Below are 22752 nucleotides of genomic sequence, written 5' to 3'. Positions count from 1 at the left end.
GAATCATGTAGGATGAGATGAGTCCGTCTGCCAAATGATGTCAAGAGTGTATTTCGGAACACTGTGATGTCCCTCAGGTGACAAAAAAAAAAAAGAGACTTTCATATGAACAGATTCCAGCTTCTATTTAGCTGATTAGCAGCTTTCTCTTTAACTCCTTGGCTTGGGGAGTAGGATTTTCCCAGCACAATATCTGGTGCCAGGAATGGACGCGCTGGGAACAGTCAGTGCGAAAGGATTAAAGTGCTTAAAAAGACCCTTTGAGTCCAATTTTTAGATTTTCTTTTTTTGGCTAGTTATTTGTGGGGTCTGATCCAGTGCACCAAAGGAGATGTGGGATGGCGAGGAGCCAGTCTCTAATGGCTCCCTGTTCCTTCCCTCCTCCTTTCTGCACTGGGCATCAGGCTGCAGGTGGTGGTCTGGTGTGGTGGTGGGTATCAGATTGTAAGGCGGATACTTCCCTTTGCCAAATCCCAGACCTCTGTCCCGCCAGTGCAGCAGCTTGCAAAAATGATTATTTTGTCAAACAGCTTTTTTTCCTTCTCAGTGAATAGGCAGCGCAAGCAAACCTCACACTTTCTCAGAAAAGAGAATAAAGGAAATATCTGAAGTTCGACACGTGTAATTGAATCCTTGGGAGTTTTTTTTCCTCTAAGAGCAGATAATTGATTTTCCAAAGCACCCCAGTAAAACTACCTCCAATTTTGATCTCTTGCACAATGATGGGAGAGTAGATAAAGTTGATATCCCTTAAGTGAGATTGAAATTTACTCCCTTCATACTAGAGTAAATGTCTGTGCCCTTTCCCCTCCAGAAAGCTTTCCAGTTTTTCGGCTCAAGCATTGACTGAGTTCAGGGATTGGCCATCACTAAAATAGCAAGGAGTTAGGAATCAATAGTTCAGCAAATAAGTTTGGCATCCGGGAGACAAGACCATGTGTGTATCAGAGGTCAGTTCCTCATGTGGTGCTGCGTGGAGGGTATTGCTAAGTGCTGGGCATCCACAGGTGGGATGGGGCTTGAACCTCCATAGCCCTGTTGCAGAGCAAGTGCACTAGACAGGGACCTCGCCACGTGAGTTCAAACTGCTGATGGCCAGTGGGGAAATGTATTGCTGGACTTAAATATAGCACTTCCACAATTTTACTGGTATATGCTATTCTTTTATTCAAAGCCATGATTTTGAAAAGTAACACAGACCACCCTGTTGAAGTGAAATGTTTTTGGTAGGGCCTATAAAATCTCCTTCAGTCAAAAAATACTCTGGAAGCATTGCTGGTGTATTTGATTACTTAGCTGTGCTTCACACTGGCAAGAGATGTGATAAGAGGGAGCATGTGCTGATGCACTGCACAACAGCAGCCTTCAATCTTGATGGAACCTAAGATGGTCCCATCAAGATTGGTTTTAGATTGGATATTAGGAAAAACACCTTTACTGAAAGGGTGGCCAAGCATTGGAACAGGCTGCCCAGAGAGGTGGTGGAGTCACCATCCCTGGAGGAGTTCAGAAAACATGTAGATGTGGCACTTCAGGACATGGTTTAGTAGGCATGGAGGTGTTGGGCTGACGGTTGGACTAGATGGTCCTAGAGGTCTTTTCCAACCTTAATGATTCTATGGTGAATAGCATTGTGGAAGCAAACATATGGCAAGCCCAGTGTATACCATTGCTGAAAAGTGTGGATCAAAACATGTATTCCATGCTCTCCTAACGGCAAGAGAGCTTACTTCTAAGATAGTCTAACAGGAGAGTCAAAGTCTGGTCACGAGAACACCTTCCTTACAGCTCCCTTGAACTCGGGAGAATCTGATGTGCTCCCACTGAGCCCAGCTGTTGAGGCAGGAGATGGAGGCCATGCCAGGTCTGCATTAGGGCATCACATTGGATTTGCAAAATGCTTTTCACATTTTTTTTTTTTAAGCACATCTAAACAACTCAAGTGTGCCTCTAATTCTTCCAAGGGTGTGCCAGAACGGACACCTGCCTGAAACCTGGGCCCTTGCTAATGAAATAACCAGGATGCAGTCAGATCTTCGTTTCCAGCTGTGCTTACCAAACAGAAGAAACTTTGATTGCCGTGCAGAACACATGCAGTAAGACAGGGAGAGCGCCGGGTGTGAACACTTCCAAAATATCCCATCCTAACCCAAAGCATAGCTCTAATATGTAGCCAAAGCTTCTCTCTGCTGGAGTTGGAGAAAGCAAGAAGTCCTTTTCACCGTCAGCAACTGTTGTGATGGGGTTTTCCTAAGGGTGACTGCGGAGCCGCACAAAGCGTGCTCCTCGCTCTGTTCCAGCATGTTTGTCTGCATGTCAGATGGATGTTGCTCTGTTGGAGTTTTGGACTGTTCTTTTGCCTTTTATTTCGGTTGCTGAAATGTGTTATTTGTAAAATCGTATGATGCAGTCTCCATTTGAGAAAGGAAAAGGAAAGACTTGCAACACCATTAGGATCGTAGCAGGGGTATGGAATAAAGTACAGTTAATGTGTTGGAACAAGTGTGTTTTGGCCTTTTCTGGAATTAATGTGTACCTGATGGTTTCATTCTCGATAGCCATCAGCTGGGAGGAACTTTCTCTGGCTTCTTTTCAAATCTGAGATCAGTATTTCCCCTTTACTTCTGTTTTCACTTGCTGCATTTTTTTTTAATTCGCTTACGTACTTTGCTTTATCTCTTAATCTTGGTACATAAGGATCAAAACCCATACTCCTTTGTGATGTGTGCTGGGTTTAAAACTTAATACCATTACCTTTAACTGGTTTTGTGGACTTGTTGCGGTGGTTGAAATAATAAGCTCTTTTTCTACAGTTCTGCTCCTAGCCGAGTCTTCGAGATGTTTCTCTTCAAAACGCCTTGTCTGAGTAATCAATAATTTCTGAAAACCAGATGTACCTAAAAGCTGCAGTCAGTAGTTGCGTTTTTGAAATCAGAAGAGGTGTTGATTGCTGGGTGCTTGTGGACAGCTTTGTTTCAATAGTGGTGATTAACTCAAGCGTATAAACCTATAATTCCCTTGACTTGTCTTTTGAATTGCCACGCATTTAGTCTCTTCCTAAGTCTTTGTAATAATAGTCCTTTTCTTGGATCCTCATAATAATATTACCCCTTGGCCATAGTGGACGTGGGTTAGGTATCAAGGGGTAGGATGTGTCAGCAGTATCCCCGAAACACGGTACTTTATGCCTCAAGGCATTGCTAACATTGTGGGAGGCACAGATAAAGGACCTTTCTCCAAATTTCACTTACATTTTCTATCACCTAGGACTTGTAAAGAGACAGAGAGGTCCTGTATGGTGGGAGAAGTCTGCCTCAAAAAAAATCTTTGATAATAGAAGTCAGAGTGAAAATTCGGTGGTGGAAAGTGTCAACCATATTGGATTCCTGCCCTGTAGTGGCTGTGGGACTACTGCTGTCCTAGACACATTTGCATAACCCCAAAAGTACTTTGTGCTCTCAGAACCCACAGGCTGCAGATCCACAGCTCTTTTTATCTCTGTTCTTCATTTGCTTTCGTTTAGGGTCAGGGTATTCGATCTCCGCAAAAGCGAATCTTTGTGCTCCCTCTATGCCCACCAGTTAGGAGTGTCTGCGGTCCAGATGGATGACTGGAAGATCGTCAGTGGAGGAGAAGAGGGCTTGGTCTGTGTGTGGGACCAACGGATGGGCACCAAACTCTGGGAAATGCATGCCAGGTAATTTTGTCAGCGTGGGGCCCTATTGCAAGGGTGTTTATCGGATCTGGCTGACGGGAGGAATGTGGGAATGGGATGATCCAGGACCAAAATGATAACATGCCCATCTCTAAAGCTTCTGAGAGTTCTGTTTAGTTTTCATGTGACTTGGGAACAGATTGCCTCCCCACCTGGAGTCTTGTGCTTGTTTCTCTGTGTGCCCTTTAGCTGTTGTAGGTTTTTTACTCATTAGTTAAGAAGAGTGCTTCAGTCGACATAAGGGAGCGTGGAAATTGTTTCCCCTGGATTTTCCATGAAGTTCAGTAGTGTCTTCTCCCTGCCCCATCCCCAACCAGTATTTACTTTATTGAACCTTGGATTTAAAATGCTGGACTCCTGGCTGTTGTCTTCAGAATGACTGGTTCTGGCTGTCTCTATCGTACTTTACCCAATACCTGTGTTTCTGTTCACCTCATTCACACATTCCCTTAGTGGTAACGATCAAAGCCAGGCTGGTATTTAAACTCATTTAAATATTAAAATACCAGTTTGTACTGAAAGCACGAGAAGTACAGTACTGAAAGTACAAGCAGAGATCAGTATCCTGGAGTTGACAGGAGACTGTTAGTTGCTACAGGCAAATTGTGATTTCCTGATCAAGGCACAATTCCCAGGGAGTTAGCTTTGTCTGAATGAAGACCTCAGGGATTTAGCCCCTTGTAAGTCTGAGTGATACCCTAAATAAAATGAACAGATAAATCCTGATTTTTTTTTTTTAATGCATCTTCCTCAAAGAGGAGCTAGATGAGGTATTGACAGTCAGAGAAGTTCAAGTTGGCGTTGTCATTGATTAATAGCAGGTATCTCCTTCTCTTTTGACCCTGTGAATTATAAAGCCCGTTGTGATGCAGCTGATGCATTAAGGACAATATTGCGTTGATTGTCTGCTGGAGCAGCACTTATGAGCATGCCAAGAAGGAGGGCAGGCAGTGCAGATCTGAGCTTTGGACTAAAAGTGAAACCATTAGGTTAAACACTTAAAATACTGTTTAATCTATATAGGAATCAAAAGGGATGACTTCAATCAAAAAGGCCTTCATAGATAAGAAGGTGTGTGTGTTGTTATCCATGCCTACAGCCCGGTGTCATGAATAGAAAGCAAGGGCAGAAGCTAAAGGACATGACAGGAGACACGTTAGGGTCATGGAGATGAGCTGTTTTAATCTGAGAAGATAATTTACTCCTACTTGAACAGTAAATGCTGTTTACAGTGGTTCAGGGTTAGTTTATTCACCAGTGAGAGGAAAAGGAATGAAGACCAGACCTCTTAGCTTGTGCCGTATAGTGCATTTCTAAATCAGCCATAGCTCAGGGCTTGGGAGTGTGGGGGCCCTGGCTGTCCCCATCCTTCATTCTGGGAAGCATCCTGCTCTTCCCAGGAGCGTGCTGCTGCTGCAGTCTTTAAAGCAGCAAAGCAAGCAGGCAGCCTGGATCCCTTGCAGCCTGCGTGCTGCCAAGTGTCTAAAATATTTTCTGGCCTCCACGTGTGTTCTGGTAACAGCCCACTAGATGGGGATAAAAGCTGTGTTTATCTGCTCCAGACAGGGGAAGAGCCAAAGGTGCAGGTTCCCAGCCTCTGGCCATAGAGGGGGCGCTGATTTAAATGAATTCTGTTTAATCCAGAGCGATTCCTTTACTGCACTGGGATTTGAGGAGTCTAATGCAGGTGGCATCTCACCCAGTGCTGTGGGTTATTTTTCAGACATCCAGTCCGCCATGTATGGTTTAATTCTCATAGCCTTATCACTGCAAACATCCCTGATGAGAAAACTCCCCGAGGCGCCAGCATCACAGACGATGACCTTACTGCGCACCGCAAGTGAGTAAGCCAGCTCTGAAGGGTAGGATTTTTGGCACTGCGAAGATCTGCGTTGTTGTTATATTTTTAAAATGGCACACTAAGCGCCTGAGTCATGGTGCAGAGCAGTAATAGAGAAGGTATAGCATCTAAAAAAATAAAATAAAGTTTAAAGATAAGGCTTTCAAAACCATTGATGAATTGGCTCTTCATTTACTTCTGAGCACAAAAAAAAAAAGCATTTCTTTTTCAGCAGGGGAATGTAAAGGCCACTGAAGCCAGACAGGGAATGCAGCTTTTTCCTTGCTCTAAATATTAGTAATGATATCTCCTCCTAAAGGAAAACTACTGGTATTTAAACTCCAGGTTTTGGTATTTGCATCTCAGATGGCTGTTAGCATATCTAATTGAACTATCAAACTACAGTGTACTTATCTTCCCCCTTCCTGAATAGATTAGAAATGTTTCAGCAGATGACAGTCATGTGTCTGCAGTGCTAACGTGAATGATTCACCGTTCATTCCAGGGCCTGGTGGGGTCCCTGGAAGGAGGCAGGAGGGAGTTTTCTCTGTTAAAACTGCACAGACAGCCCTAGTGCAGAAGGGATGGGTTTTTATATTCAGCTTCTGAAGCATCGAATTTTCATCCTTTACGGCAATCTCTAACTTTGTTCGTTTCCCCTGTTGAAGTATATAATTACGGTAAAACGGTGTGTCCTGGTTGTGTTTTGTACAGGCATCGAGGAATCATTTATGCCTACGAGTTCTCAGTGGACCAGTTGGCTGTAGAAAGCGTCCTTCCTATTTGTCGCTCTTCCTACGATGAAGTGACTGGTTACAACTACAACATTGGCCTTGCAGTTCCCTATGATAACATTTAGGTAACTCACTTTACTTGGCTTCTGTGGGCCAGCCCTCTGCCAAGTACATGGCCAAAGGCAAAAAGGAGACCCACACGGGACAAGCGCCAGAAAGACGGCGTTGGCTGCAGGTACATCAAGTGGGCTGAGCATTTGCTGAAAACTTGGGGATATGAACCAGAAGAGAGAGTATGGCTGCCCTCGAGCATGTCACTAAAATACATTGCTGCGTGAATGTTCAAAGGTCCACTATGGTAGAACAGAGGAACTGAAGAGTGAAAGGGAACAGTACGCTGCAGTGTAAACAAAAATGTTCCTTCCTGCTGCTTGTGGGAAGAATGCTGCTGATCCCGTCTTGGCAGAGGACATGGTCAGGAAGCGAGAGCCCCGAGTGGCAAACTGCTGAAGTGGTGGGAGGCTGGGAGCACATTGAGGACTTCATGCTATCCTGAGAGGGGAAAAAAAACCACCAGAGACTTGGAAAAAGCCTCTTGCTGAGCCACGAGTTTGAAATTTCTTTCCTTGTAATGAGCTGCTCATTCTTCTTTTCCTTGGAGCACATCGGAATGTGTCTAGGAACAGGACCATGCACAAAAAGTGGGGAGAGGGGAGTATGATGGAGAGAGGGAGGGGAGGGTTGGCGTTGGCCAGGCTAGGTGCTTGGAAACTCAGCAGGCCACACACATCAAAATTATTTTAAAATAAATTATTTTTTTAAGTCTCTCAAATTCTGGATTAAATATTTTCTAATTGTATACATACGTGTGTTTGTGGGTTTTTTGTTCATAGGTCTTTTAGGGTGAACTAACCCCTGTGCAGTGGAACAAAAGGCTGTCATGTCTCAGGTTGGTTGTCAGGTATGTTCTTTGCTGGATCATGCCCTTCCACAGCACCTGGAGGTTTTCCCCAGGGGGCTGGGACCCGGGTTTCCGACACTGTCCTCGCTTCTGAGCTGGGAATTGATCGTGTTGGTGTAATGAAACAGAAGGGATGAACTGGCCCCAGTCCCTCTGCTTGGGTAATTACCACTAGTGCTGTGGAGAAGCATCCAGGCTGAAGGGTAAGATGTGCTACCTCAGGTGAAAATGAGGAGAAAGACTTTATCTTAAGCCCGAGTTGCACTGACAGAGGTAGAACCAGTTTGGCGAACAAGAGCTCGAGTCCTGCATGGATATGTTTTACTGTTTTAAAACTATTTTATGGTTGTGATTTGCCCTTGTAAAGTTACTGGTGCAAGCCAAAGCCATGTAAATTAAGTTTAAATTGAGGTTAAGTTTTAACTTAACACCTTTTTGCTGGCTTAATGGAATCAATTTAAAAGTACAGTGCTGGGGAGGGGTGCAGGAAATGTGCCCGAACCTGCAGGAGAGGGGCTGGCTGGACTGTCACTTCAGCCCTTACTTAACCAGTCACTGAGGCAGCCCTGGGAGAGCTTGGTGCTGCCCTCCTCCTGCCTGGAGAGAGATGTATTTCACAGCTCGTCATTGTCTTTGGCTTGGGCTGGTTTTCCATGACCTCTCGGCCAACTTTCACATGTGTTTGGTTTTTAACAGTCAGCTTTTTCCTCGTGTTGGACTGATACAAGTGCAAGGGGCAAAGTTATTCTGTCTGACAAATTTTATCTTTCATAAAGCTTGGGGTTTTGGGTTTTTTTTTTTTTTCTTCCTCTGCCCTTTTGGGAAGCCAGCTCCTTTCCTTCATTCTTGGAAGAGCAAGAAGTGTCACAGATGTGTAGTTTGGACAAGAGCTCAGCTGAAACCTGTCAAATAAATAATCATTTCTGTAGCACAAATGATTTTGTGGGTTGTTCCAGCCCTGTATCTTCTGATGTGGCTGAACAGAGAGAGCTTCCCCCGTCATCGCTCTCTTCCCCTCCACGCTGTGACCTGCTGCCCCGTCTCAATATGCCCTTGGCTTGTTCCGACTTTGACTCTCCTTATCTTGCCTCATTATCTCAGGACAGTTGTGTTCGTTCTTCATCTCTCTGCTGCAAGTAGCAGATAAGCTTGTCTTGTGCCCACGGCTGTCGAGCCCTTTTCCTGGAGTCCACCTCTGCACTTCCCCTCTCCTTCTGCACTGCCTGGGGCACGGCTGCCTCCGATGGCTCCTCGGCTGTGGTAGTCACTGAGCTGCTAGAAAACGGATGCTCTGCAGCACCTGCATTTGGAGAGGTGTTTGCTTGCTTAGGCAGAGAAGCTCTACAAGTCATCGATTCCTCGGGGACCAAACATCAACCCCTCAGATGCTAGAAGGCTTGCATCACCTCCAGTGGAGGAAGAAATTCTCTGTCCCCACAGCCACCATTTTGTTGGCTCACTGAATGCAGCTCCTCTGGGTGGGTTGGAGGGTGGTCTTTTTGGTCTGTTTTTCCTGTCACTGGAATTCATTTAGGAAGGTTGTACCACAGCAGAAGATTGTGTATGTATTTAACTAGCATTCATAATGCAAATGAGGGCACTTAGGCTGTTGGAGAACATCCATGATGGGAGTTTAATTTTTGTTTCTGAAAAGGGATGTTGTCCTACTTCACTGGGTAGTCATTAATACTGTGCTGAAGTGGGTGCTGGAGCGTAGCAAATGCAATCGTGACTGTTTACATCTTCACCAGGGTTAGGTGACATTTACATGGAGCCTCTTCCCTAATAACTTCAACAGCAAGAATGGAGGCACCATCCAATCTTTGCTGAAGATGGACGCCACCTTTGGATTTCCCATCTGGGGCCTCCCTGGGACGCGTTAGTGCTACCAGTTTGTGGTAGGTAGGGGCAAAGGTGGACTCTTGTCTCAGCAGACCCCTGTTGTATCCCACAGGAAAGGTTACCACTGAAGAAGTGGGCATCTCTTCAGTGTTGGGTGGTGCCTGGGGCTGATGGCAGGGGTTCGGGTTGAGGAGCTGCAGTCAGGACATGTTGGACCAGTGTTGTGGATTGACCAGGCAGAGGTTAGACTGAAGGTGAAGGCTCACGTTATGTCAGAGCGTGATGGTCACCAGGCTCGTGACCATCAGATGGGCTGGGTAGCTGGGGACAGCTAAAGAATCAGAAGGCATCAAAGGAGGAAGTAGTTTGGGGTGAAAAGCCTCAAGAATGACTTCTGGTTTCTCTTGTTGATGACAGTGGTCCTTAGCAAAAAAGAGGTGGCCATTGTCTTTGTGAGAAGGACCCCTGGACCTAAGTTTCTTCCCTACTATTCTCCAAAGAGAATATATGATCAAAGGGGGAGGCTGTCTCTGTAGCGCAGCCTCCAGCTGCTACCAGGCTCTGGAGCTCTGACTTCAGTGAAGAGCGATGGGTGGTGCATAGCAAAGCAGTCTTGATGGGAAGGACGTGGTAGGACACGCTCAGCTGTAGTGCCGTACTGGAAAAACCCCAGCTGTCCCTCCGCGTATTCGGGGTCCAAGCCACCAGCAAAGGCCCCAGGAAAGTGCCTTTTGCTTCTGTTTTGTGTCCTTAACCAGCTTGGCAGCGGGGGAAGAGCGGTTCCAGCATTTTGTGGTCTGCTGGCCCTCTCTCGATGCTGAGGAGTGGTGGGAGGAGGAACAGCGGGTGCTCTTTGTGCAGAGAGGGACTAGGGGGGGTCTCCGACTCCTCTCCCCTTCCCCGTAGCTCAGCTCCGCCGAGCAGCACCTTCCCCTCCCACCCCCCCGCCTTTCCTGCTCTCAGCCTCTGCTTTCGTGCCCCTGTCCCGAGGGGAAGCGTTCCTCTGTCATTCCTCATCCTGGCTGCTGTCAGAGAGGGGTTGAGCATGTGGTGTCGATGAGCCACAGTGGTGCAAAAAATACTTCTTCGTGCCCTCTCTGCCCCCTCTTTTCTTTCAGTGACATTTGGCCGCTCATTTCCCCCTTCTGTGAATGGTCCTAAATCCTTCAGCTACATTTTGGCCAGTGCTGGCGTCCTCCCAGCCCCTACCAGTCGCTCGTACCTCTGAGACCGTTCCCTGCTGCTGAAGAGGAAGATGAGGGAGCAGTGGTTGGAGACCTCGTAAGAACCAATGGATTAAGTAGTAGAAACTAGCGGGGAAAGCGCCTGTTCCAGATCAGGATTTGTGCCACTGGCAGATTTCTGGCCAGAAACGTGGACCTTCAGCCTCTGGGCCAAATGCATCTTCATGGAAGGCAGCTGCTGGCTTCGTTGATGGGGGAGTTCCTGTGTCACCTCTGGATTGGAGGGTGCCACCTGAAAGAAGGGGGAGCTCCTCAAAATTTAGCTTACAAATACCAGCTGCCCTGGCTCCATCGCTGCACGCTCCTGTGCTGCCCTGCTGTGCCTCCCATCCTTCCCGGGCAGCTGTCCCTGTGTTTCAGTCTCTCCTGCCTTTCCCAAGCTCCGCTGTGGCTGAGAGATGGGTGGGGAAGGTGAGACGGGTGTCACGGGTGGGCAGGTGGATCAAACTATCTGTTCCCTCTGTGCCAAAAAATAACCTGCCTGGGGCACCTGCCCTGCAGTCCTGCGGGTCGTTCGGTCCTGCACTTCCAGAACCACGAGTCGCTGCTCTCTTCCATAAACTGCTGGGCATTCCTCAGCCTCCCCTGAGTTTTCTGACATACAGCAAAGCCGCTTCAATTTTCCAGTTACCCTCAGCTGACCACCGCTGGGATCTGCAACGGAGCCGTGTGCCACATCACGGGTCTCGGCATCTTGGCAGCTCTCGCCGTGCCCCGTAACAGAACTACTGTCCTTTATCGAACGCTCTGGGCTTTGCAGGATTTTGCTGTGGTCTGCGACAGAAATGGTACAGATTTCCCAGTGCTCTGCCAGTTTTTCCTGCCCTTTACAGAATTATTATCCTCCGTCTCACTGGGTTTTGCTGTGAATAACATCAACATTGCATTACATTACACAGCCCTGGCTTTCCGCTGGCCGTGGGAGCGATGCTCCTGCCCGCCTGGAGGAACCATTACTGCGGGCAGGGCTGTATGCCGCCCGGGGCTGCCGGCCTTTACCATCAGCCCCTTGCTGGGGTGAGGGTCGGGCGTATCTTCCCCCGTCCTTCCCATTCCACTCTCCCTTTCGTCTGCTCCATGCAATCCTCCTTCCCACTCTCGACTTCATCCCATTTCCCACAGAGCAGACAAACACAAGCAAGGGCAAAACATGCTGCAGCTGGTTTGCTTTGGGTCCTGCCTCTGCTTCCCTGCAGCCCCTGCTCCCACACTTTCCTCACCACCCAACAAAATAGCTGGGGGACAGCTAATTAGCTCAAGAGATAATAATTACCCTCTTATCGATACTCTTCAGTCCTCCTGCCCTCTAGTTCCCTGCATTGCATGATGTAGCCAGCCCTTGCTGGCTGCAAGAAGCACTGTCGTCTCCTCCAAGAAAACCGTGGTATGGACGGGGAGTGGGACCACGAGCTTACGTCAACCCGCTGCAGCAGCAGCAAGGGCTTTGCTCAGGAGGGGCAGCCCCGCTGGCTGATTCACGGGTGGAAAAGGGCTTTTCAGCCACACAGGACTGCTGCCGGGAGCAGGGCGAGGCTGGCGGCATGGAGCAGGACGGTTCTGCAGCGCCCGTACGGTAACTCCTGTGAGAAGACGTGGAAAGGAGCCTGTGTCTGCTCCTGAAACCCGGGGATTGCGGGAGCAGCTGGATGTTGGGCTCTCGTCTGCGTGGGGAGGGAAGGGAGCACCAAGGGTCTGGCACAGGGAGGAGGAGGAGGAGGAGGTTCAGGAGGAGGAGGAGGTTCAGTCTCAGCTGGGAGGTCAGGCTCTGGGATGGTGCCGATGCAGTGCAGCCGGGGATGAGCCCAGATGATGGAGGTGTCCGGAGGAGGAGCAAGAGGAGAACAGGACTGAAGCCTCCCAGAGCCCTGCAACTGCAGATGAGGCTGTGGCGGCCATCGGGCAGCACCGGGAGACCCTCAGGGTCTGAAAGGCTGCACTGGAAGAGCTGGGAGCTCCATCGCCACCATCCCCTCCCCAGCCCTGGCACTCAGGCCTGCCTGCAGCGCCGGCACCGACCCTGGCTCTCACCACCCAGCGCGGGTCGAGCACCACGTGCCAGCCCCACCACGGCTCAACCTACGCCACGGGTGGCGGCAGCGCCGTCCCACGGCTTTGTGGCACGTCCAGCCTCCGTGTGGTGGCATCCCCACGCGTGGAGCTGTGAGATGGGATCGGCTCCCTCCGAAGCCGGGTCAGCCCCAGCACGTCCTCGGTGCCGCCGAACAGCACAGGTCTCTCCAGGACAGGACTGCATTGCAGGGAAGGGCTGCCCTTCGCCGGGTTAGCCTGGCTGCTCTCCGGCTGCTGGCTCTGAAGGGCTGCTCCGGTGCAGGGGCTGCGGTCCAGCAGCTGTGAACGGAGAGCGGGGGCCTCATCTTGGCTGCGCACCCCGCACCGACAGGCAGGACGGGGGGTTTCAGAGGGGAAAAGCTGCACAAGCCTGCGAGGGCAAGTCCTTACCTGTGCCCTCAGCACAGGGATGCCTGAGCAGTGCAGAAACCCCCACTAACGCGGAGTAGAAGGAGAAATCGTTCGTGCCCTGAGGCGGGGAGACGGCAGGCACTTGCTGCCCGGGGGGATGGAGGGGGCTGGCACCAGGGCTGTACCTGGCCGGGCATCCATCGCTCCCTGCAGCCTTCGCTCATGCGCTGCCGGCTGCTTGCTGTGGCGGGGGCTATTTTTCCGTTGAGCGTACATGTCACCCGGGGCAGCTATTTTTGATAAAACAAACAAATCTTTCCAGCTTTTCTAAAAATAGCCATTGCCCTTTTTTTCTCCCCCTCCCTTCCCAGCTCAGGCTGCCTTAGAGACAGAAATCCGCCTCGAGCGATCCAGTTATTAATACCAGTAAACAAACCCTTATCTCCGGTGCCTTGTTCTAGCAGGAACATGTGTGGGTGGGAGCCACCCGGCTGCCAGGAGCCCACGTCCCCATGTTCCCGCACCCCTGCTGCCTGCCTCGGCGTGGTCCCACGCTGCCCCTCCTGCCCGCCTCCGGCCGGCAGATGCAGCCAAGGTGGCTGGTCTGGGTTTGATTTGGGGTTATTCCTTGTGCCGCTGCCACCTTCGCTGGCTTGAGCATCTCATGGGATGCAGAGGGGGATGTGACTGCCCTTCCAGGTGCTGAGGATGCTGCCTTCACCTCCTGCCCCTCAGCATCCCCACCCCTGGCTGCATATGGTCCCCATGGCATGGGGACTGGGGGGCTCACAGCACAAAGGGGGCAGCTCCTTCCCCAGAGCAGCACATGGCAGAGGCTAAAAATTCAGCCTTAAGGGGAGACCAGGATTTGCAGAGGCTTTCTGCACAGGGAGAGACCCCGCCAGGCCCTGGGCGATGGATGGACGGAGGATTTCTCAGCAAGGAGTAAAAAGAGAAATACCTTTTATTACAGATAAAAGCCTCATATTTCTAGAGAGCAGAAGGCAGCCCCACTATGGGACAGGCACGCGGGCGGGTACAAAGCGCTTGGTGCCAGGAACATGGAGCTGCTGCAGAGTCCTCTTCCTCCTCTTCTTCCTCCTCCCCTGGCTCCCAGGAGGGAGCCGGAGGTCAGTAGCAGTGTGCGATGGTCTCCATGTTGAGGAAGCGGACGTGCATCTTGGTTTCGATGTCGATCCCCTGCCACATCTGCAAGGGGAAGGGGGTGAGCGGGACTGGGACGGGGGCTCGGCTCGGTGCCCACCGAACGCCCAGGTCCCTCTGACCGCCCAGTGCCCTCCTCCTGGGGAGAGGAGCGGAGATGCCACCAACCTTAAGGAAGTCTTCAAAGGTGATGCCCTCATACACCTGGTCCGGCCCCTGGGCACAGCGAGAGAGAAAACATTATGGCTGCCCCACACCAATGGGGCAGGGGCCTCAGGGCACTGGGTCACCAGGGGTGGGTCCGTTGGGGCTATGGGACACGTCTCCCACAGGCGCACAGCGCTGGCCCCGCACCGTGCCCATGGCCAGCCCAAAATTGGTTCCCAAAAGCACCATGGCTGCAAGGAGCTGCCTTTTCTATAAGCACTTAAGCCCCAAGCACTGAGGATGGGCTTTATGGGGGACGTTTGCTTATTCCCCTTGGGCTCTTATAAAGAAAAAAAAAACCAACCCCACCCTGAAAGCTGCTGCCTGCAAAAAACTCTTCTCCAGCCAAAGGGTCCCGGGGACGGGGAGATGCCCCGGGCAGGACAGACACCTTCCAGCCCCATTTTCAATACCATCACAGTGCCCCTGTGTTGCGGTAGAGCAAGGAACCAGCTCCCACCATTTGTCCCACACAGATGCTGGCTGCCTCCATCATGGCCCCGTCGGCGATGGACCGCGCCGACTCCTTCTCCAGGTGGGGGTTCCCCGACAGCAGCTCCTCCACCACCTACAAGGCAGCGGGTCAAAGCCGGGGCCGGGAATTCAAAGCCGGTGGTGATGGGGCGGGAGGGACCATACGTTACATTTCTGTACTCCTGCAGCGTGATCTTCCCGTCGTGGTCTGAGTCGTACATGTGGAAGAGGACTGGGAGGGACGAGAGGAGCGCGGCAGGGTGAGGGGAGCCCTGTCCCACCGTCCCCCCGCCGGCCCTGGCCTTCGGGCAAGCCTCACATTTGAGTTTCTCTTTCCGGAAGCGATCGAGCTGCTCCTCGTCCATGTTCATCTCGATGGGTCTGAAGTAGGACATGATGGTCAGGAAGTCTTCGAAGTTTATCTCATCCGCCAGCCCATCCGACTCCTGCCGCAGGTTCCTGCCGAGAGCAGAGCTGCCAGTGACGGGCAGCCAGGACCCCCCCGGCCACCCGCTCCTGCCTGCCACAGAGCCCGGCACATCCCTGTAAGACTGGTTTTTCCCGAAGACTTAGCTTAAATGTCTGTAATTTTCACCCTGGCTCTATCCCAGCCTTTAGGAAGAAGATCTTTGTGAGCCACGTCCCACTTTCAGAGGATAAACCAATTACCCGACCCCCCCATGGTGCCGGGGATGTTCTTACCGCTTGTCGAAAAAGGCATGGACGATTTTCCCCCTAATTGGGTTGAACTCCAGATCGGGGATGCTGTCAAAATTCTCCTTGCTGCAAAGGAAACAGAGACAGCCCAAAGTGTGAGCGAGCCGCAGAGGAGGGAGATGCTGCGATGGCCACCGAAGGGCTGGGGCAGAAGCCCCAACCCATTCTTTCAAAGCAATCATGAAAAAAAAAGATGTTTTGCCTGAAAACCCCTATTCACTTCAATTCAGACTGAAAGCAAGCCACGCTGCTGCATCGGTCTGTGCTTGGTGCAGCTACAGGGGATTTTTGTCCCCACTAAAGCGGGTTTTTGGGAAGCTCCGGGACACAGCAGCTCGGGGCCAATGCTGGGGCCTTTTGCATGGCTCGACCTGCAAACGGCTGCACGGGTTTCAGAGAGTTTTCCCCGGAAAAAGGTCCCGAACGGGGCTCGACGAGGTGAGGGAAGGAGCTTCTGCCGTCCACCCTCCCCTTGGCTTCCTCGGCTCTGCACCATCCTGCTGCATCTCGCTGCCGCCCCGTGTTGTGCTGCGCAGACACGAGGTTGAGCCTGCGCTGGTCGTTTGCTATTGACTTTTTATAAAGCAAATGAGCCAAGAAATAATCTCTGGTGGGGGGGAAGCAGAGGGCAGCTTGGCTCCCCGGCCCCACGCTGGCTCCTGGCGTGGCTGGTGAAGCTGGTCGGACGTGCCAGAGCTTTCCCAAGGAAGCGGGGTCGTGGCTTTGGTGCGCAGTTGCCTGCACAGACACCAAGGAGGGGGAAAAGGGCAACTGCAAACCCCACCGTAGCTGCTGTGTAGGGACTTCTCGCTTCCCTCCCCAAAACTGATTTTAAAGCTGGGGGAAAAGGGGATGCTTGGCAGGCGCGACCCTCCTTTCAGGCCATTGCTTCACCACTCATTTTTCCCCATATTATTTGCAATGCCACGCTGCGGAGAGCCAGCTCAGCACGGCCGTGGGATGACCGGGAAGGACACGCTCGTCCTCGCAGCCCGGGGAGCCGGGCATCGCGACGAGGCACCCTTCGCCAGCCCGGGGAAGGCAGGGGCCGCAGGCGCTGCCCTGGCCAGCCCCGGCAGAGCAGGCATCGCCCCGGCACTGGAAATGGACGTGCCGTACCGGATCGTCAGCTGGTCCCGGCTCAGCTGCTTGAATCGCCGGTGCAGGTGCTCGATCTGTTCAGAGGTGACTGTCGGGGGAAAAGAGAGAGGTGACAGGGGCTGAGCTCCCCGGGCACAGGGCAGCCCCCGGGTGACCCCCGGGACGCCCATCTGCAGAGCTCGTGTCCTGCCCAGGGACACGAGGAGACTGGTGGGCACCAAAACCTGCCGCAAAGCTGGGTCCCTGGGGACACCGCCCAAGCCCTCCCTGTCTGGCAATAGCCAAAAGGCTGCCTGCTCCCACACCCCGCAGTGGGGCAGGGCCTTGGGCACTTCTTGGCACAGTTGTCCCAGTCCTCGGTTCCCCTTGGTGGCTCTGTGCAGCCCCGCAAGGTCCATCTCGCTGTGTCAGGCCCTGTGTGCTCTGTCCCTTGCTCACTGCGGGGGGTGACAGGGTGATGCCAAGGGCTGGTTTATCACCAGTCCCGCTCTGCAGAACCCCCCCGGCCCAGACGGCACGGCACGGCACGGCACGGCAGGATCCCACCCCCACCCCCCAGTTCAGGATCCTTGGTAGCAGACCCTTCAAACAGGCTTGACCATTTAATTTGGGGTTTGCTGGCGGCGTGGGCAGGAGCCGTGCCTGGGGAGTACGTCTCGACCTGCCCCGTGAGCTGCTGGGAGGTTCATGAGCTCGTGTCCACCGCCACGCCGGGTGACAGGAAATAAGACTTAAAAAAAAAAAAAGAAAGAAAACCCCAAAGCTGACAGCAGCCACCTATGTCTGGCCAGGGGCAAGGAAAGGCTGAACATGGAGGAGATACATCGGCACCCAAAAACCAAAGCTGGGCTTTGAAATAGCACCTCGGGAAGCCCCGAACCATCGAGGTGGGTGCTGCCTCCCCCAGGGATGCACGAGGCCCTGGGCAGCGCGGCTGCACCCACCGGAGCATCAGCCTGGGGCAGGGGCTGGAAGCGGGGCGCCCAGCAGCCTTGCTTTGAGACCCACCCAGCACCTTTTCACCTCCTTAATCCCACGACACAGGTTATTTTATTTTTTCCCAGCTATTCTCTACAGGCTGTAACCAAGCTCTACAAACCCCCAAAGACAGGCAGAGCCTGACTCTCTTGTGCAAATATTGACAGCGGCCATCCCCAGGAGCCAGGGATGAGGCTTTCAGCTCTGTTTGCACGAGCTGGTGGCGTCTGTCCGGGCGCCAGCCGGACCCGTGCGCTCGCTCTGGCCCCAACCAGAGCCGGGCACGGGGCAGGGCTGCGCCGGCGGCTGCTCGTCAGCCTTTCCTGGCGGCGCGGAGAAAGATAAAAGCATGTTAAAGTATAATTGAGGGGTTGCAAATGGTTAACCGCTGCAGCTCAGAGACAACAGGTCAATGCTGAGCTCTCCTGCTGGCTGGCTGGCTGGCTCGCTCCCTCTCTTTTATTATGTTTAAATAATGTCCTTTGCTCTGTTTCTGACTGTTGTTTCACAGCCTTGAAATAGAAACTGTATTGATCAGTAAGGCTGAGCATTTACAGACCTCTATTAATGGACTGGAAAACCCATCTGTGCTTGTTGCTGGGGCTCTGTGCCTGCCCCAGATCTCTGCCCGCGCTGGCAGCTGCCAGACCCTTTGCAGGATGAGGCCATTTAATCCCCCTGGGCTGGCTTTGCAGGGTCCCCCCTCTGAACCCTCCGGCTCTCAGACGGGTGCTCAGGCACCACCGATTCCCCCATGTGATGGTTTTTTTCTCCCCTAGCCCCTCTCCGGCTGGTGCTCTGCTGCTGTCTACACACACACACACAGAGAAACTTTCTCTGAACTTTGCTTTCTAATTTTGGCCACAGAGAAGTGACCTTTCGCTTTCTCCCTTGACAACATCGCCGTCACCATGGGAGCAGCTGGGCCACCAAGCATCACAGCATCTGTGACTCGGTTGCACACCAAAATCTTTGATCTCTCAGAAAAACGTCCCAGAGACCGAGATGACAAAAAAGCTGGGGTCCCTGGCTGGACGCTCACAGTTGGTCCAGCCCCGCTCCCGGTCCAGCCCACAGCTGCAAGGCAAAAAAGAGGGCTCTTCCTCCCTCTTTCCCCAAACGCAGGTCTTCCTCACCCAGCTCCGAGCCGCGGCACAGAGCTGCGGTGCAGGCAGGTCTCCGAGGACCGCACCGGTCCTGCGAAGGGCAGCAGCGCTCGGCTGCTTTCCAGAAAAAAGAGCTGCACCTGCACAAAGGGCAAAGGCTTTCTTGCAAGAAGGACTGGCTCAAGGGCAGCAGAGGCTGCTCGTATCGCTGAGAAACGGCCTCAGCGCTCTGATGCTGCAGGCCCGTGTCCAAGCACTGCAATCTATGCTCTATAGGGGGAAAAAAAAAGGGTATTTAAACCAAAGGGCGTGGGGTTTGCTGTTTCCCAGCCTGCGGCAGTTTGTGCTGCTTGAGCGAAGGGCATCCCCAGGGGAAGACATGGACTGGAGGGGCTCAGCCCCGTGCTGCCCGCCCTGTGCCGTGTTTCGCCTCGCTGGACCGACCCGGGTGCAGGAAAAGATCGCATCGTCCCAAGAGCCACTTCAGCACCAGGGAGATGTCGCTGCTGCAGCTTCGTGATCGGGCACGTGGCAGCAGGGCTGGGAACGGGCCCTGAGCAGACAGCCGTGGGTGCCCCTGCAGCTTTCAGGGTTTAAAGCACTGGGGGGGAAGGCAAAGGACTGTGCCCCAGGCACGTCCTGGGGACCTGCAGGGAGCTCTGCCCTGTCCCCGCTCCTCCCAAGGGACCAAGGGTGACTGTGATGCCCTCCACGATGATGTACCGCAGCAGCAAGCCTGTAAAAAACCCTGCATTTCCCCAGGTTTTTCTAGCAGCAGCTGCAGCGTGGTGGGAGCCCTGTGAATCCTGCTGGCAGCGTACGACATGCGCCCTGGTCGTGGCATGGGGGCATCGCACACACCCCCCCCCCCCCCACCCCCACCCCCACCCCCCCCGACCTCTAGTTTCAGTGAGCCTGTTTTGGGTGCTGCCTTTGTAAACCCTTCGGGACTGATTCACAGCGGCACTCGGGCGTGAGGCGGGTGCCTCCCGTGGGCAGGTGCCGAGAAAGGCCCACGGGCAGCACTGCACTGGCATGGCAGGATCCCCCGGCCAAGGCGTTCCCCAAAACCTCCTCCCACCCTGGGCTGCCACGCTCGCACCCCGGGGGCTCCCCAGGCTGCTGCCTGCGGGGAGGGCTGAGGTCACCCCGGGGTGCCCAGTGGGGTGCTGCGGTGCTCAGCCCTCGCTGGGGGAGGAGGAGGAGTGGGAGGGGAGGGAGGGCGATGTGACCGCAGGGTCGGTGGCAGGGCTGGGGAGAGGCGCTCGCCCCCCCAACCCTGGCACATCCTTTGGCTGCGAGCAGCGCTGCCTCCCCCACCCCTCCCTCCAGCCCAGCCCGCCCTCGGTACGGCGGGAGCTGGGGGAACCAGGCGGGAGCCCCCTGCTCTCTGTGCCCAGAGCTGGCCACGTCCTGGGACATCCCGGAGCGATGACATTTCCCAGGAGGGACGCGACCGCCCCGACCTATGCACCGACCCCTGCCTGGAGCCCTAGGCCACCTCCCCGCTGCAGAGCCCTGCCGGCCCGCACCGCCGGCCCGCACCGCCGTACCAGCCCCGGGAGCGGGGCCGGATGGCAGCGGAGCCGCTGGCTCCGGGGCAAAACAGCGACGTGGGGACAATTTCTTGCACTAGCGGCGTGGGAGGGCAAAGCGCTGCGGGGGCTCACGCGTGGGCGCTGGCTGGCGGCAGTGCGGCACCGGGGGTGCGCGGGTGCGTCCCTGTGGGTGACACGGCTGCAGCCCCCCCCCCCGCCCCCGGTGACATGCCAGCACCCCCGGGTGACACGCCTGCATCCCCCCCCCCCCCCCCCCGCTCCTCTCCATCCCCCGGTGACATGCCTCTACCCCCCCGAGGGACACGTCCCCTGCGGGGCCGGACAGCCCGTGTCCCCTCCGGGGTGCGCGGTGCCCGGCGCTGCTGCAGGAGGGCTCCGGGGGTGCGGGGGGGGAGGCAGCGGCAGGGCCCGGCCAAGGTGCCCCCGGGCCGGGCTGTCCGGGGACCCGCGGCGGGCGATACTCACAGCCGGTCCTGTCGGCCAGCTCCCGCATCTCGGCGGGCACGGAGTGCGCGGAGCCCATGCCGGGCCGGGCCGGGCCGGGCCGTGCCGGGAGGCGGCGCGCCGCGGGCCGCTGCACCGGGCTCCGCCGCCGCTGCCGCTTATAAGGGCGGGCGCGGCGGGGAGGGAGGCGGTGGCGGCGCGGCTCCCCCGGGTCCCTGAGCTCCCCGCCGCCGCGCCGTCGTTAGGTTCCAGAGTTAACAGCCCCGCCAGCGCGCTGGCGCGCATGGGAACCCCCTCAGAGCCTCGGCGCGGGGGCAGCTCCTCCGTGCGCCGGTGGCGGTGGAAGCCACTCGTGGCTCTGGGCACCGCATGGCCCTGCTGGGCCCAGGCCCCAGGAGAAGGGCTGGGAGAGGCCCCCGTGCCCCCCGCTCCCTGCCCAGCCTGGCTGCAGGCACTTGGGCCGGGGGTCTCCCCCGGGGCTGCCCCGCAGTGGCAGGAACCCCTGCTGCTAGGTGAGCCCTTCAGCTTCCCCCACCCCTGGCTCTGCCCAGGGCCACACAGGGACGGGGGAAGCTGGGAAGAGAAAGAGCGGGGAGAGAGAGGGTGGGAGCACCACAGGGTCCCCCCGAAAGAGAGAAACGCAGCCCTCCTTTGGGCCAGGGGAGGGAGAGGCAGCAGGCCCGGTGCAGAGGTGCGTGTTTCTGTCACCATCTCCCTCGCTGCCAGACGGGGCTCCGGCCCCGGCCCTGACACACCAGCCTCCCACAGCGCAGGGGAAGAGCAAACCGCTTTCAAGAGACAACGCAGCAGTTTCAAGAGAGGCAGGCAGCTCGGAAAGCACAGCACGCTATGGCAGTAGATAGCAAGTCAGTGTGGTTTATTTTTTTAAAGCCAAATATAAACAGGAACCAAAATAATTTCCAGCCTCCAGCTGTCCCAGATCCAATAAAATACCTGTTTAAAAAAAAAAAAAAAAAAAAAGGAGAAAGGAGAGATGTCCCCATCCTGCAACCTCAGCTGTCAGTGTCAGGGGGACCCTGGGGCTCAGGGGTCTTCACGCTTCAGGCCTGGGGCAGCCAAATTTTCATCTAATGTGGCTTTTTGCCCAGCCCAGGCATCTCCAGCCAAAAGGAAGGTAGGGGAGAGGGGGAACACATGCACCACTCTGTCCTTGCCTACACAGGCAGTCCCTGTGTCCTGGGGGAGGGGGGGGGGGGGAGGGGGGGCACCAGCCAGGCAGGCAGGGCCCACAGGGCTGTGACATCCCTTGGAGATGCTCAAAACTAGTCAGGACAACACCCTGAGCAACCTGGTGTGAAGGTGAAGGTGGCCTGGAAGAGACCAGAAGATGCCTGGGGGCCATCCTCCAGCCCAAAGTAGTCCTTTCCTCCCCTCGCTCTCCTGCGCTCAGCAGCAGAGCCCCAGAGGCTGCAGCTCTCCGCCAGCCGGAGGCAGGGCTGGCTGGCGCGCAGGGTCTCGAGGCCTCTGTTTTTCCTGTACAGGTTGGTGACGAACTGCCACGGTTCATCACAGAGGCCACGCTCCATGCCCTTGGCTCTGGGGGCTGTCAGGGCACACCGTAGCGTGGCCCTGCTGGCCCTGGATGAAAGGGCTTCCCGAGAGGACGCTGCACCGTTAGCTGTCCCTCCCCTGCCCCGGGGAACGCACCTTGCTGGTGGAGGGCCCTGAGCAGCTCTTCAGCCTCTCTCACAAGCAGCAGCACACCAAGGCATCGTCCCGTAAGGGGGGACAACCCCTCCCAAAGAGGCTGCTGCCCACAGCCCTCCCTCCCTCCCTTTATAACCTGAGCCCCAAGACCCAGTGGCACCACTCAAAACCAGCCCAGGACTGCTGCTCAGTTCTCTGTGCCATTTTCCTAACAACCCAGACAGTGATTACTACTTGCTTCATTCCCCCCCCCCCGCTCTGTATTTTTTTTCCTTCACCCTCCAGAAAGCCATTTTAACATGATAGCACCCTGGCTGTTCTGTCCACAGGACAGACGGCTGACGACACAGAAAGAAAAGGGAGAAGATGGTATTAGCTGCAGGAAATCCACCCCTCTGCCCCCAGGCGACTCGGGACCAGAGGACCTTGGTACTGCACCAGACCACCCAGGTCAGTCTTTCTCTGCTCGGTGGGCTGGCGGGTGAGTGAAGTCAGGTAAGAGAAGGACGGCAATTCCACCTTCTCCAGAAAGCAAAACATCCAGAAAGCAAAACATCCCTTTTCCCAAGTGAACTCT

At 54.6% G+C, this 22752-nt stretch overlaps 2 protein-coding genes across 3 annotated transcripts in view; one reads left to right on the top strand and one right to left on the bottom strand.

Annotated features, from left to right (window-relative positions):
- The window catches only part of FBXW8 (F-box and WD repeat domain containing 8), a 52621-nt gene extending 45473 nt beyond the window's left edge, over nucleotides 1-7148 (top strand). Inside the window, exons 9-11 of the mRNA XM_075515782.1 lie at nucleotides 3524-3697; nucleotides 5439-5555; nucleotides 6270-7148. Of these exons, the coding sequence (XP_075371897.1) occupies nucleotides 3524-3697; nucleotides 5439-5555; nucleotides 6270-6414 (436 nt within the window). The 3' untranslated portion in view covers nucleotides 6415-7148. The remainder of the gene's footprint in view (nucleotides 1-3523; nucleotides 3698-5438; nucleotides 5556-6269) is intronic.
- A 6608-nt stretch (nucleotides 7149-13756) lies between these two features.
- On the bottom strand, nucleotides 13757-20652 carry TESC (tescalcin). 2 transcript variants are annotated; one of them, XM_075516011.1, is made up of 8 exons: nucleotides 20529-20652; nucleotides 16439-16508; nucleotides 15305-15385; nucleotides 14922-15061; nucleotides 14773-14834; nucleotides 14589-14696; nucleotides 14090-14137; nucleotides 13757-13966 (listed from the first exon to the last, which is right to left on the bottom strand). In XM_075516011.1, the coding sequence occupies exons 1-8, from the start codon at nucleotides 20584-20586 to the stop codon at nucleotides 13889-13891; spliced, it is 645 nt and encodes a 214-aa protein (XP_075372126.1). In that variant the 5' UTR covers nucleotides 20587-20652; the 3' UTR covers nucleotides 13757-13888. The 2 variants fall into 2 exon arrangements, with proteins under 2 accessions (XP_075372126.1, XP_075372127.1); XM_075516012.1 differs by having other exon boundaries at nucleotides 14922-14983.
- Between the last annotated feature and the right edge of the window lie 2100 nt (nucleotides 20653-22752).

This window comes from Mycteria americana, chromosome 13, assembly GCF_035582795.1.
Source record: "Mycteria americana isolate JAX WOST 10 ecotype Jacksonville Zoo and Gardens chromosome 13, USCA_MyAme_1.0, whole genome shotgun sequence".
Taxonomy (NCBI): Eukaryota; Metazoa; Chordata; class Aves; order Ciconiiformes; family Ciconiidae; genus Mycteria; species Mycteria americana.
The sequence above is the reverse complement of the archived record's forward strand: the minus strand, read 5'-3'. Positions and strand labels throughout refer to the sequence as shown.